The 15,401-nt window shown below is 38.2% G+C and overlaps 1 protein-coding gene across 14 annotated transcripts in view; it reads left to right on the top strand.

The window, feature by feature from the left end:
* The window catches only part of DLG1 (discs large MAGUK scaffold protein 1), a 161,435-nt gene that overhangs the window by 46,972 nt on the left and 99,062 nt on the right, over positions 1-15,401 (top strand). For all 14 annotated transcript variants that reach the window (XM_086618560.1, XM_086618561.1, XM_086618556.1 and 11 more), the window contains exon 4: positions 10,536-10,700. In XM_086618560.1, the coding sequence (XP_086474686.1) occupies positions 10,536-10,700 (165 nt within the window). The remainder of the gene's footprint in view (positions 1-10,535; positions 10,701-15,401) is intronic.

The raw sequence follows: 15,401 nt of genomic DNA, 5'->3' as shown, positions 1-15,401 counted from the left end.
TAAGTGTTCACATGTACAGTTGCTTGAAATGAAATACTTTACCCAGAGCTCCTCGTAACCAAATTGATGCTTAGTCCGGATTATTCATGACTTCCTAGAGACAACTGGGGAAAAAATAGCAGCTTCTGATTTCATTGTGTGTTGAAGTTGGAGAATATTCACGTATTTCTGTAGCTGTTTAATAAAGACCATTAGGTGTTTTACTCAGCAGTTAAAGAACATTTTTCAACGTGTGTCAAATAACCTTAAATTTTTAATGTTTTAAAATGAGGATTAAATATCCCATAGCCATTCATTTTGTGGTCTGCTGACGTTTCCTTGAAAAAGCTAGTGTAAACTGCAGATCAGCAAATTCCCTGCTGTTCAGCTCACAACTCCCCTGGGTTTATAATTGCGCACAGCTGATTTTAAAAGGGGTTTTCACATGCTCATTGGTGCAGTGCGAAAGCACCGTGCAGGAACTGTGGGGTTTCTCTCTGTCGGGCCGTATAACGAGTCCCCTGCTGCAACATCTCGCCCCTCCCCTAAGCAACCAGCATACACCGAGCATAGTGGCTCTGCTGGAGTTGCTTCTGTTTTCATGGAGGAGACAGCAGACCTTGCACTGCAGCAGGTGGACCTGCCTTGGTGGATCTAACCCTGGGTCTCTGGCCGAGAGGATCCGGCTGTTACTTTGGGCTGTGAGACAGTTGTCACTTCGAGCGGACGTTAACGTAATTAAATGTAAAGCTGACACGAAAATTTTAAAAATGGACACAGGATTTTTTCTTTGCTTTTTTTTAAAGATCTGGTTTCTAACGTGAAGCAAAATTTTTCCTGAAGGATTCAACCTATTTATATAAAGGCTTATTTTTGGACACTATGGACCTAGATTAAATGTCAAAGACAGGCAGCAAGCAGCGCTTACAGAGGCATTTTTCTGCAATCTCAGTCACGGATCGATTGAAGTGCACAGGGTCTGAAAAAATGTCTCCTAGCATAAAAAACTTGGATTGTTTTTCTCCGATGCTATGCCACTGTAAAGTAGCATGTACCAACAACACAATATCTTTAATGTTTGGATGTAAGGTGGGTCTATAAAAGGACTTTCCTGGAAATGTAAGCTACATTTAATGAATGATTGTCATTATGTCTAGTGTAACTGTACCTTAAATTTCTGATTAAATAGTGTGCGTTTTGTTCCATGCCTTACTTGATTATCGGAGCTCGTGGTGATTGTGACAGAAGTAATGAATTATCATGCCTGCTGTTTAAAGATCCCTTTGAACAACATCTTGAATTTACTGAATGCTGCATGTAAAATGTCGTCATTCTCCATTAATCAGCATTAATCATCATGTAATCAGTTTATTGCACTTGGCTTTCATTTTCTTCAGCTGTAGAGAATTAAATACATAGGAGACTTGCAGAGAGATGCAGGGCTGGAAATGCCTCCTGACATCATATTGATGGAAGCAATTGTTAGTGGCAGGTTTGGGCTTAACAGTGCCCTTGGGCATTTAGTAATTTTAGGGCTACATCAACTGTTTGGGTTTCAGAGCAATAAAACATACATAATTTGGAAATCCCAAGAATAGTAAACAGAATATATCCAGTGTCCTGTTAAAACTGCTTTTTTTTTTTTTCTCCCAGTAAAATTACCATGCAATGTGAAGGATGTGATGGGAACACTTAAGTTCTGGAAAACCCCTTTAAAATTAAAGGGATACGTGTTTGAAGTTACTTTTGAGACAGAGATTCAGAAATCTCTCTCTCTCTCAAACTTATTTTGTGTATTCAGTGTTTCCAAGTCAGTGTTTGTTATTTTTAACAAAAAATAATTGAACTAGATTTTTATGTAAATTGGTAACAGGTGCGTGTGTATACACATATGTGTATATATGCAGATATGGCTAATGCATTTTTACAGATACATGTCACGAAATGTTGAATAAATGCCACCCAGGTTGGGAGGGAGGAGTCTAAATTTTTATGGATCTTTTGACAGTGTGAATGATTTATTATGAAACTTTAATGCTTCATTTCCAGAAGGGAAGAATTTGCCTTGTTTTGAATCTTCTTATCTTTCCTGTGTCCAGACATCTTTCAGTTGTGAAGATGTATATACTGATGCAGTTTGGAAACTATGTGCTAAAAAAGATTTCTTTCATTCTTTTTGTGGAACTGCACATCCTTTTTTTTACATTTGCTTACTTAGAGAAATTTTTATGCTCAATAAACTTGAGGGAAAAAGCCATGGAATGAAAATACTGTTTTAGTTTTGCCAGTTGAGCTGCAGAGGGGAGCTGCTGGTGGCTTTGAGACCAAACTAAAAATATCCAGCAGCCACTTGAGGCGTTCTGTGTCGGATGTGAGTGATGGCGGTATTTCCCGCTGTACTCGGCCTCGGCGGCGCTGCCCGGCTGCCTTACCGACTCCTGGCCTCGCTGGCGCCCGCCCGCCGGGGGGCGCGCTGCTGCGGGGGCGGCGGCGGCCGCGTTCGCTCCGCCGCCGGCAGCCGGCTGAGTGACCCCGAGATAACGCGTGTTTCTGTCCGTGTGGCGCGGGTGCTCTCCTCTCCGCACCCCAGACGAACGGAAGGGGTTGGGTTCATGGAGTTGTCACCTGCTGGTAGCGCAGAGATGTTGCGCTAGGTGCTTTGCTGGGTTTTGAAGAAAAGTTGCAGGGGTCTCTTGCACTAAAAATGAAATACTCCTGTCTTCTGAGAAGATAGCCTCTGAGCACTGAAAGAGTCGATATTCACATGACAAACAGTAATACAGGGTAACCTCTTAAGTTCTTTATGTAAAGAAACAATCTCATGCAAGTAATCATACGAAATCCAGTGCTTTCCTTTTTCCTTTACTGTTTTTTTGGCCACATATGGAAAGAGCGTTCACTATCTGACTACTTCTCTGGTCTCTTTTCGTTGGCACTCTGAAACAGGTGAACTACTTTACTATGAATATTCCTTATGTTTTTGTAAATGTATACATGTACCTTAAATTGTCGTATCATATCTGGATGTCCATGACAATGAAGCGTTACGTAAATACCTACATGTAACACTAGCTGTGCATTTTGACACAAGATGGAATTCTGTGACCCAAATAAGTATGTTACATGCAGCTTTATCAAGATACAATGCCAAACTGAAATTGTCCAAGGGAGGGTGAAATGCCTTATGTTTTTGTCTTAGCTCTAATTATTTTAAGAAAACTTAGTGCTTTTATTTGAGAATGAAGCAGTTAGTTACTCAAAGTACTGAACTTGGGTTTAAAAAAAACAAACTCAAAGATCAAAAAAATCTGTTCTAATATTTCAAGTAATTTGTTTTATCCTATGTTGAGGTCTAAATTGAAAATACTACTGAATGTCCTATTCCATAATCAGTGAAGAAGTTCTGAAAATACACAAACATGTATCCTCTTCTCTTACATTACTGAAATTTCTTTTGTAAGCCACAGGCTTTCAGCTTTTCAGTGTGAATTGCTGTTCATCTCCAAAGAGACTTATGTGGCTTTCATAATCTACCTGGTTTTTACAAACAAAAAGTTTTCAAGTTAACTTCAGTTCTGCAGTAGTGGAACATGCCTTTTTTTTTTGTGTGTCTTTTTTTTCCCCCCCCCGTGAGGAAGGCATTTTCCTAAACATTAGTTTCTGGTTTAGCACTTCTAATAGACTACAGGGGAGACTCGTACAAAATGCACTAGTATCTTAGTGTACTATTCATTTTGGATTAGTTTTGGTTTAGAAGATTATGCAAAATTTGTGTGCTGTTGTTGTTAGAGCTGTCGGAGCTTACTTTCTGCCGAATGGTATCTGGAAGTCAGAGTTGTGAAGGTTGTTTTTTTTGGTAGATGTGAGGAGAACTGTAGACTACTTGTCTGCTTTTGACACGTTGCATCCTAGTCTTTTTATGCAGGAGTGGAGATGTTGAATGTCAGGCAGTGTTTCCCAACGGCTTCAGTTGCTGGAATGATGTTTTGAAGGGTCCTTTCAGATTTAATTTAAATTCTGAAGTGGAAGAGCAGTGACTGAACAAGGACAAGCATTTAAACGTGGGGAGTCAGGTGCAAATGGTCTAGAGCCACTTTGTTTTATCGTGCTGCCTGTTCATACTGCATCAGAGAGGGTCTGACCCTGTGAGCTGTTACATATTTATCAAATTCAAATGTCTAGATGTACTTATTGAAGTCCTCACTTATTCTTAACCTCTTTTAAAACATGGGTTGGACTTGTGCAGTGAAAATTAAAACTTACCCAGGGACAGACTGTGTAAGTCAGACTGCATGTTTTCCTGGGTTTTGTTTATAATTTTTGTTGTTCGAAGTGTGCAGTAACTTAATAGTCGTATTGCTGTGTGGGTGGGGAGGATTAAAATCTGGAGGAGAAGGGAAATGAGTTTAAGAAAGAAGGTCAATTTATAAACTTTTTAACTGTTTTTTTGAGCTCTCTTTCACTCTTCAGGCTGTTTTAGCACTGATTTTTTTGCTTTGTACGTAGAGGAGATACGCAACTGTGCTTTCAAATTCGTTTGTCTAATTCATCTAGTATGAATTGGATTTTGATATACATCCCATTTTGAAGAGAACTGTAGTTACTGCTGCCTTGCATTTTGTTATTAAATTATCTGGTAGTTAAGGACATTCTTGCATAATTAATTTTTTTTTGTCCATGAACATGGCATTCTGGATGGCTTAAATCCCTGGAATAACAGCTTTTCATGCTGTTGTGGATACGGGCCACTAGTTTAAGGCATGGAATTGCTTGAGTATTCTTTAAATAATTTCCTTTCATTTCTTTTTCAGTAAGATTTCTTTAGAGGATCTTTAAAAAAAACCCAGCAAAACCACAACTTAATTATCTCTAGAGGGTAGATTATGTGTGAATCTGTTCTGAAATACCTTCTTTTTAAAATAGAGATAGGAGCTGAGGCAGGCTCAAGTGAACCTTTTTTAGAATGAGTTTCCAAAAGCTTTTTTGTACTTTTTCTGTGAACAGGTAATCTGTGTTCTGAAAAATGGTGCTATCAAATGACCAGAAAATCCTTGTTTTTCCTGCACATCATTGCAGATACTTTCTTTGTCCTTATTTTTGTCTAACTCTGCTAGGCCTGAGAATTGAAGCAGGGAGGCTGTGGGCCTGAACAATTAATGCAATGAATGATTTCACTGTGGCGAATTTGGACCATCTTCTTGTCTTATGTAAACTAGCACTGGTTTATTAAGGTAAATAGATTTTTTTTTTGGTAGTTTACACCAGTAAATAATTTAGTCCATAGTGTTCGTTGAGAATTCAAAACTCATTGAAGGTGTAATTCAGCCAGAAGAAATTTTAACTGTGTTGCATCAGAAGATAAATGCTTTTAATTAATTTTGATACACCTGCGACTGAATCCTTTGGGGCAGTATCTCTGTCAGAAGTATGTGTTAAATGTTTAGCACTTGGTTGCTTTGGACTTTTAAATTATTGTTAGAAATTATACAGCAGTCTGTAAAGCTTCTGGAAAATAGTTAAATTGCTTGGCTACTACCTAATTGAGTGCTGGGAAACGTCAGAGATGTGCAGCTGAGGCAAGTTCAGAGCTGCTTTGTCACACTGCGTTTTTTTCGTTGCTTTGATCTGTCTTGTCCATTGCTTGGCTGACCCTTCTAAGCAAGGGTCTCCTTGAAGCGTGGAGTCGGGTGCAGGATTGGATTCTGTTGGTAGTAAGCAGAGAAATGGTCTTCTGCTAGGCACGATGAGATGGGCTGGTCCTATTCTACCTGCTTTTCTCCCTATTATGCCAACACTGCTGCATGTCTCATCTTGTGAGACGGTTCAGGGAATTAAAGAAATTTTAATATTGCTGGAAGAGGGAACAAACATTCTGCTGGATTGGCTTGCTCACCATCTGAAGTCAAATGTGTAGTAGCAGCAAGGGGCAGGGAGACGTAGTTGTACAGCTCGATGAAGAGGGATTGAATGGGTCCTGGTCCATCAGACCGTAGCTGCCCTTGGAGCAAGGCTGTATTGTGAAATGATATCTTTAGACTCCTATGGAGGATTACTTGCATGGGATTTTGCTTCATATGTTGCAGCAAAATTAACGTGGCATGACTAAAACAGTTGACTGAATCCTTGTTCAAGGAATGGCAGCTCCTGAGAGAGGAAAAGAATGGGAAATTTTGAATGGTGACTGTTTGACCATGCCAGATCACTCGAATGCACTATCTCAGTCAGGAGGCATAGTATTTCAAAGGTGATGCTCCATAGGAAGGTTGTGCAAAACCACTTTCACTTCTATGGAGAATTAGCTGTTACAAGATATAGTAATTTCCGTTGCTTGAAACACTTTGCTCAAAAGTAATTTCTGCAAAGGGCAAGGATACTGTGGTACCTTTCAGAATAAGTAGTATCATGGATGTTACGTTTTCATGCACTTCATGTCCTTGTCTTCTATTTGTACTTTGAAACATTATCCTGTTAAGTATTTCGGTTAGTGTATTTTGAAGTTAATTCTGGTTTTGTTAGTAGTTTCAAATTAGGAAATCATAGAATCATGGAATTGTTAGGGCTGGAAGGGACCTTCAAAGGTCATCTAGTCCAACCCCCCTGCAAGGAACAGGGATATCTCCAACTAGATCAGGTTGCTCAGGGCCTCATCCAACCTGACCTTGAACGTCTCCAGGGATGGAGCATCCACCACCTCTCTGGGCAACCTGTTCCAGTGTTCTACAACTCTCATGGTAAAAAACTTTTTCCTAATATCCAACCTGAATCTACCTCCCTCTATTTTAAAACCATTACCCCTTGTCCTATCACAACTGGCCCTCCTGAACAGCCTCTCCGCATCTTTCCTGTAGGCCCCCTTGAGATACTGGAAGACCGCTATAAGGTCACCCCGGAGCCTCCTCTTCTCCAGGCTGAACAGCCCCAACTCTTTCAGCCTGTCCTCAAATATTTTGCAAATAATAGTCAATCTTGAATATCTTACCAAAATCTAATTAGCACTTCACATTTAAAATTTTTTTTTGAGTGGCTTATAGCCCTTGCCAGTCTTATATGAGAGAGAATTCTTTACCACGCGTTTTTTTCATTTTTAATGTAAATCATAATGACATACTAATCTATTGAAATGCACCATGTTGTTATAAGCATTGACACATCATATAATGTAAACATACATTTCTTGGTGAAGTCTAGAGCCTGTTTACACTCAGGCGTGTCCAAATGCCTGTTTCTAATAAATGTGTCTGGTTTCTGGAAAAAAAAAAAATAATCAAGTTAATTCTGTGCTTTGCCTAAAGGTATTGACTGTTCTGCAAAGGAAGTTAATTTTGATTGACCTATAATTATTTAATCTTTTTTTTTTTTTTTTTTTATTCAATAAAACTGGAGTGACCACTCCTAGCTGAGATGAACTTAATCGATTTTCAGGTCCCATTTTCCTGTATTTCATAGTCAAATGGAAGCTTGAGATCTAGTAGGGACATTTTGGAATACAAGTCCAGTCAAAGGCTGCCTTCACCAGTGGAGCAGGCCTCTTTAAGGTAGCAGAATTCCTGCTTTCTCTGATGTTGCAAGACATTTTCTGTATTTCTTGCATCTTGAATGTTTATTTTCTCTAATTTCCAATGTGATCATATTTATGGTCTGATAACGTTCACTTGTATTTTTGGCCACCACTGTTCTGTAAATGATAATTCCTTCCTGTTTCTGATGTTTAACATGGCTGCTCTAGAGAGTTAATGTCAACTCCTTTCAGGGTTTTGTTTTGATAAGTCAAAAACAAGTCAATCTCAGAAAACAGATGAATGGCAAGAGTCTGAAGCTGAGCAATCTATCATCTCACTGCTGCGGGGAAACGAAAGAAAAAGATCTTTCATCTTCTGCTAGTAGTGAGCTATTAAGTTGGCTTGGTCATCTCATGAAACCTCTCTGCTAAAGATTTGAAAAATTAGGGCCTTTTTTTGAGTAGCCATTGCAATTTTTCACAATTATCAGCATTTGCTATCTCTCCTTTGCCATCCAGCAAAGGAGAAAGTATGGAAATGTTTTGAGGTTGGTTGTTGTAATAACAGAAGTCTTAATGCTCTTGCTTCCCTCTTTGAGGTTGTTTTCTTGTACTGTGTGCTTTTCTGCTAATCATTGGTGTTTTTAGAGAAAATATACTTCTATTACTTCTGCTTTATAATTTCCAATACTTTAAAAGCATAATTTCTCTCATAGGGTAGAACTTGATCTCATATGGTCTCAACAATGAAGGGTTGAATTGAGTAGAGTAGATAAAGATTTTTTAAATTAATTTTATTTTTTAAGTACAAAAATAAATTTGGGTTATAACTTCAAAGATCTCTGACATCTCATCAGTTACTGGCTAAAAGGAACTGTGCATCTTTAGTATCTGCCTGTATGTGTGTGGTTGGGTGTGGATTTGTTGCTGTTGTTTTGGGGTTAGAGGTGGGGATGGGGTGCTGTAGGGCAGGCTGCGACTGGGTAAAGTGTAATGGGTAATGGAAACAAAGCAAATCCTTCCTCTTTCAGCACAAGTCGGTTACGTGACTTCAGCTGCCTCATTTAACCACTTCTTATATTGCTGTACAATGAGTCTACGAAGACAGAGTAGATAGATGAATGTGTAGCTCACTTCCAAAAGAGAGAGATCCCATCCTGATTTCCTCTCACCTTTTGCACTGTCTCTGCTGTTCTTTGAGTCCCTGCCTGAATCAGGGTCAGTAATCCAGTACAGGTCCAGCCCTGCAAAAGAGGAGAAAAAAAGTTGGCAATGTTCCACTGATTGCCAGAACCAAAGAAAGGACGGGGATATGGTGCTTTCCCCAGAGTTTGGGAGACAGAGAAGAGTAAGCGATTCCTGATGTTCAGAGTTTAGCTGTCCTATTTGACCATGCTTGGAGATTATTTTTTCTGGATAGATAAAAAAATTAAGTCGTCTTATAAGACAGGCACGTGGAGGTGCATGGGCAGGAGCTACTAACTGATGGATCATTTCAAGCAGGTTTTGTATTTTATCCTGTAGGCTTTATAACTTCCTAATGTTGCAGAACTTTTCTGTGAAGGACAGGGATCTTTGTGGTGGCCTGAAATTGTACTTTTGTGTATCTGTTAACAGGGTTAGTTATCATACCCTGTATCAGGTACTGCCTTGGTGTAGTGTTCGTACTTACAGATAAATGGGTTACTTGCAGTGATCTACTGGATTATCATTATAAGGGGGTTGGAACTAGATGATCTTTAGGGTCCTTTCCAACTCAAACTGTTCTGTGATTCTGTGATGTAGAAAGAACTTACCGAGATGATGACTATTTTTGATTTAAATTGTAGTACATAAATCTTGGGTTCAGTTAAAAAAACCCACAGCAACTACTCAAGGAAATGTCTTCTATCCCAAGTATACTTTATTAATAATAGGAATAGCCTTTTCCAAGTTAAAAACCATTACCTATTTAGAAGGTTTTTTTGTTCCTTTAGTGTCACGACATACTTTCCCAGTAAACTAGTCGCAACTATGTATGTACTCCAGAGTATAGTAGTAGTGTGTGAAAGTGGATGTGGTTATAAAATATTGGGATGCATCTTACGGAAACAGTAAACCCTGCTGGAAAAGTTATGACTTCAGCCTTAAGCTTTGGTTTTAACCAGCAATGAAACGCATGGACTGCCTGAAGTGCCTCAGAATTGGCTGAGACTATAATGGTGAAACTGGGGGGTGAAGTTTGTAATGTGAGCCCGTGTTAGTTCTGGAGTTTGCAGGTGCTGCATGAGTGGTTAGCTCTGCAGTCCAGAGAACAGGTGAATATCGTGTGCTTCTGATTCCATTGATACCTTTTAGTAGGGATCTGCAAGCATGGATACAGCACAGTCTGACTGAAATACATCCCTGGTGGCCAAGTAATAGTTTCTGCTTTTTGAAATTGAATGCAAATTAATAAGACTGAGACTGAATAATGTCTTGTGTTTCTGTTTGAAGACTTACTTGTTGGGGAAGCTTAATCTGTCTAGTAGCAAAACCACATTTTATTGTTTAATAATGAAGTCAGCAGTAGTGAATTGCTGTATTGATACCCCAGTGTAAAAGCTGAAACTCTTCAGCTGATGAAAAACACTTTTGGTAGATGTGCTAAACTAGAAGTACAGAAAAAAGCTTTTGAGGCTGATGGTTTTTAAAGGCAGGACAAAGTGATAAATCCAGTCGGTATTGAGAGTTTCTGCTGTTGGTAAATAATGTAGTGTTAAAGTGTCTGTAAGGAAAAAAACTAGTAAAGGGAGAATTTCCTTGGAAAGTGGTTTGGGAACACGTTACTGTATGCAAACAGGCAAAAGAAAATTAGGTAGCTTTATAGTTGTCCTAGGTGAGACTAAAAAGGCTGGAACCTTTTTAGACAAGATCAGTCTTTAAACTGAAAATGCTAATGAAAACTTTTTATTCTAGATTTTATTGCCTTGAAGTCAACAGAGTCAGAAAACAACTATTTCTATCTGATCTAGGTTTTCTGGATAATCTTTTCACTTTCTGTGGTGGACTGATCTTTTTCTAAAATTGTTTTCTTCAGAAATACCGCTATCAGGATGAAGATACACCTCCACAGGAGCACAGCTCTCCACACATTACCAATGAGGTGACAGGTCCAGAGCTGGTTCATGTATCAGAGAAGAATCTGTCACAAATCGAGAATGTCCATGGATTTGTTTCCCATTCTCATATTTCACCAGTAAAGGTAGGCATTTTAAAAGTTATTATTAATAAGAGTGAACTCTTTTGATATACTCTCCAGGGATATGATTTGGGGGGGGGAAAGGCATGAGATATACTGCTCTTTTTTTTTTTTTTTAACGGAACTGCTCATTTGTAAAAGTCACTTTGTAGATGTTAAGGCATTGACTGCCACACATTATCACTAAAAATGCGTGATGGTAAAATGCACAGATAACAAATGTAGATAACTTAAGGTCTTGGGTGTAGTTGTGATGGGCACTATGGTTACTGCTGTCAGTTACATTCGTGCTTTTCTACCAGAATCCTGTAGAATCAATTCAGAGTTTGTTTCTAGTAAATATTTTAATCAAGGACCTATGTGGAAAACATTATAAACCAAGTGTAATATATGTCTCTGGAGTTTTTCAGTGTATAGCATCATTATTCTCAAGATAGCTCCAGTAACTTCAGGATAAATTTAGAAATTAAGAGGGCAAACTGAGTGTGAGGTTGTGGGGTGTTGGGGGCTGTAGCAGGTAGTTTTATTTGCCGGGCTAGTAGGAAGATGTAGCTCAATAACTTTCTGAATAGCATAATATTTTAGTGTGCCAGACTATTTTCTATAGTACTTCTGAGTCTTTATGGCTTGCGGAGAAGTGATTGGATACTGCTGAGTATTTGGGCTTTAGAATGATGAGGTAGGCTTGCATCATAGTAGGTCTACAGTGTGGTATTTTTAGCATGAATTGTTGGTGTGTGGTAGTATCCTTTGTGACTAAAATTGGCAGTGTAATTACAAAATATGGTGAGGCCTTTTCAAAATATTGTGTGTCTTAGATCTCTGAGGAGGATTACTGTTGTTTTCCTCAAATTGGTAAGTGCTGGGAAAGCACCACTTGATTGGAAAGAATGTGTATAAGAGAAATATCATTGTGCAAATCATTACCATTTGTAACATATATCTGATTATTTTCATGTGACTACTAATTTCAAAGCAATGTATGGTAGAACTGAAATTTCTCTGAGCTTTGTTCATCTGAAAACTGGGGTGAGTGCTCCAGGTTTCAGTTGTTTACCAGCATTTCGTAGAAATTTGAATTCTGCTGCTGAGTTGGCTGCTGACTTGCTTCTCTCATGAAGAAGTAAACTTCTTTGCATATGTCACATAATCAGAGTCTGAAGTCTTTAAGGTATTTGGAGTGAGGGGTGCATCCATAGTTCATAGGCCCTGGAAATCTATACATGACCTTTTAGAGTAAAATGCCTTTGAGCATACAAAATTTCATTTTGGTGAGGAGATGATTTGCTAGAGTTATTGGAATAAATGCTGTTAAAAATTGAACTTGAATGTGTCAGAAAAAAAAAAACAAGATTGCTGTTGTATTGTTAGCATAGCTGGTCCTGTTGTCTTTTGGCCTGATGCTCTGCAGGACGTTCATGGTTTTGGCATAGTTCATGCTGAAGACCAATTTAACAGAAACAGCTCTGAGTTAAGAGTGCTTTGTGTAATTTATTTGGTAGGTTGACTTGGTGCACTGTGTAGGGACCAGGTTTTGGCTAGTGTACAAAGTCCTGATTAGCTTTCTTCAATACTACATTTGGTTAAGGAAACTAAATGTAATAGCGGGTCTTGTGTTTATTACACTAATAAAATAATGAGAATGTTTTTTTAAAAATATAAGTGTTAAATACGCTTGAAATTTCAAATATAGAGTTACTAGTTTGAAGAACAAATGTAAACAGTGGTTTTATGATCATATGCTGCTCTTTAAGAAAGTGCTGCAGAGGGCAGTAGAATCAGATTTTGAGGAATACTGTGTTTCATAGCAAGCTCTCTGCAGTCTAGAGCAATAATACAGAACGTGAATAGAAGTAGCAAAGAAGGGAGATGGCTGGGTTTTGCTGGTTTACATTTTGTTCTTGAGAAAAGCTTTCAGATTTTCTCGGACTTAAAGCAGCTTTTACAACTTGCTTGGACAGGTGGATAGCTTTCAAAGAGCAGTTTTCAATGAAAAGAAAGACAAATGTGTATCCTAAGTTTTTAGAGGACAAGCATGTGACTACTATTTATCAAATATTCCACGTTAAGTACCGCAGTAACTCAAAACGGTTTACCTTCTTGACAGAAGGGTGGGCCACCACAGATTGAGGTTGGGTTAAGATATTGCATGTTTGCAATTAGCATGAAATAACTCATACTAGCTGTACTGGGTTTCAAGTTTAAACGTGAGACAGGGCTTACAGGTTTTGTCGTCTTAGGGCAGAGCTTTGTCAGTTTAAGAAGAAATGTGTACTTTCTATGTCTTGAGCATCAAAGAGGTAAACTTGACCCAGGAGATTTCAAATCCTCTGTTCCCTGTTAAATACTGTATGAAGTGAAACTCTTCTTAATTCTGTAAAACAACTTTTCTTAATATTTAATGGTAGAGAATCATGGATAGTGAAAATGGTCAAACTTCAAATCTTTCACAAATATTCTGTCTCAAACATTTTAAAAAATATTTTCAGGTAGGTGGGCAGCTAGTACCAGAATTTCTTCAGTGTGAGATTTCCAAATTCCTCATAGAAGCTTGTGATTACAATGTGAGGTTCCTCGAGTTGTTACAAAATAGGATGTGAAGCAATTGAAGCAGTACGCTGCTACCAGGATTGACCACTAGATGGTGATGCTACAAAAGGATTTATTTCAATTGTAAAACTGAATTTAGCTTCTCTATCGTACCTGCAAATGGATGGTTTTGAATGTAACGTTTGTTTTTATTAAATAGCTCCAATCAAGTGAAATCTGTCACAGATGTGATATGATACCAATCAAGTTTTTAACTTGAGAAGTGGAAGTTGGAGTTTTCTATCAAGGAAAAAAAGCTTTGAGTAATAGATTATTACAAAGTTTTAAAATAACAGGTCATGATATAATACAACAAACAAAAAAAATGTGAATATGTTGGTATTTGGGGCTATTATTTCACTGGTATTACAGAAGCTCCAAAGAAAACACGTAATAATTTGTAAACTACTAAATATGTTTTGTATTGGAAAGATACACCATGACTAGTGTGATAAATGTTAATATTTATCCTGCTATATTTATAAACTAATACTTTATTTATAAACAAATATATTCCTGCTAATATTCATAAACTGTCTTAATATTACAATATTCTTTGCAATTCCATTATATCCACAATTCCCATTCAAAATTTGCACAAGGCTGTTCTTGGAGAGTTTTCCAAGTATTTGGTGAATTTATAGATGATATTATGGTGTGGCTGCCTGCAGCAACAGGAAGCTAGACTTACTGATTCAGAAAAGTCTCTTCTGTTCTTTTTTTCTTTAACCAAATCTTTTTCGCAGGTCTGTCTCTGGAGATTTTCACCATGACGTTACTTCAAAGGGTGTGAGAAGAATGCTTGCACTTGCTTTGTTCCTTACACACTTAGTGGACGTTGACAGCTGAACATAAGTGTTTTAGTTGGAACATTGCACTAGCTTTACTTTATTGTTCTAGCACAGTATCTAAAATTGCTTATTCATGCTATACAGTAAAATTTTAGTTACTGACTGAGTAGCACAGCTGTAAGAAACTGAAGGTATTCTACTCGCTGAATGTTTAGCATCTTTAGAATAGCTTTGTGCAATCATCAGTGAAGTGGAAGAACAATCTAGAAATTGTAGGAAATAGATTTGACAGGGGAGAAGTATTTAATCTTTAACTTATAGTATACATAATTATGGACTTTTGTACATATTTCATGTAACAGTCGGCTACTTTACTGTTCTCATGTGTTCAGAAATTATCATCTCTGTGCAGGAGATGCTGGGAAAAGACAATAGTGGGCAGATCAGGCAGTGCTGTGATTGGCCTTTTTCATTACCGGCTGCCTGTTCGATCTCATGAAAGACCTGTCATTCTGGCTGAGCACTCTTATATTCTACTAGAGTACTCGAGCGTCAGATAATGCAGTGAAAATCCCTACTTCCCTGTACTGAAGATCTTTCAAGAAAGTGTTTAGACATGTGGATTAATGCTGCTTGCCAATTTAAAACACAGTGATGGAGTCTTTTGTGGTTATATAAACTTATTTCAGTAAAGAAAACTATGACTTGATAATATTATGACATGAAATGCTAATGAGTTACTGTTTTCTTATCTTCAAACAGTGAAGTATTTCAAACTAAGATGAAATACTGTTCTCCATTGAAAAAGATGACAGCTTTACCCTCAGATTTTAACTACAAGAATCTTTTTGCCCAAGTGAAGCATCTGGTGCTAGATCTGAAACTAATCTCATAATGTGTTGAATACTTTGAACCAGTAGCTTTGCCCCATGTCAGTGCCCCTCTGCTTTATCCGTTTACCTAGCGGTGTCGGACCTGGGAGAAATTAGACTTATTCAGGCTCAGTTTGCATTAGAGTGAAAGTAGTCCTTTATCAGAATACAAGCAGTAAAACAGAGTTTGCCTTCTTTGGCTCTATGAATCTCTGAACTGTTGAAGCTTGGGATGGTATAGTGGGGAGGGAAGGATTACGCCGTGCTCATGTTGTTAGCTGTTGAGACGACAGTAGGTTAGTTGGGCATTTTATTTGACCTAGTACTGTGATTATGTGCTGGTTGGGTAAGAAGTATGGCCTTTAGCCTTACCTTTCCTCTTGCCTAGAAGTAGTGGCCCCTGTTTTTGTGCCAGATACCCCAATCTTAGTAGTGTACACCTCGTTTCAAAA

The sequence above is a fragment of the Tauraco erythrolophus genome, chromosome 11 (assembly GCF_009769465.1).
Source record: "Tauraco erythrolophus isolate bTauEry1 chromosome 11, bTauEry1.pri, whole genome shotgun sequence".
Taxonomy (NCBI): domain Eukaryota; kingdom Metazoa; phylum Chordata; class Aves; order Musophagiformes; family Musophagidae; genus Tauraco; species Tauraco erythrolophus.
The sequence above is the reverse complement of the archived record's forward strand: the minus strand, read 5'-3'. Positions and strand labels throughout refer to the sequence as shown.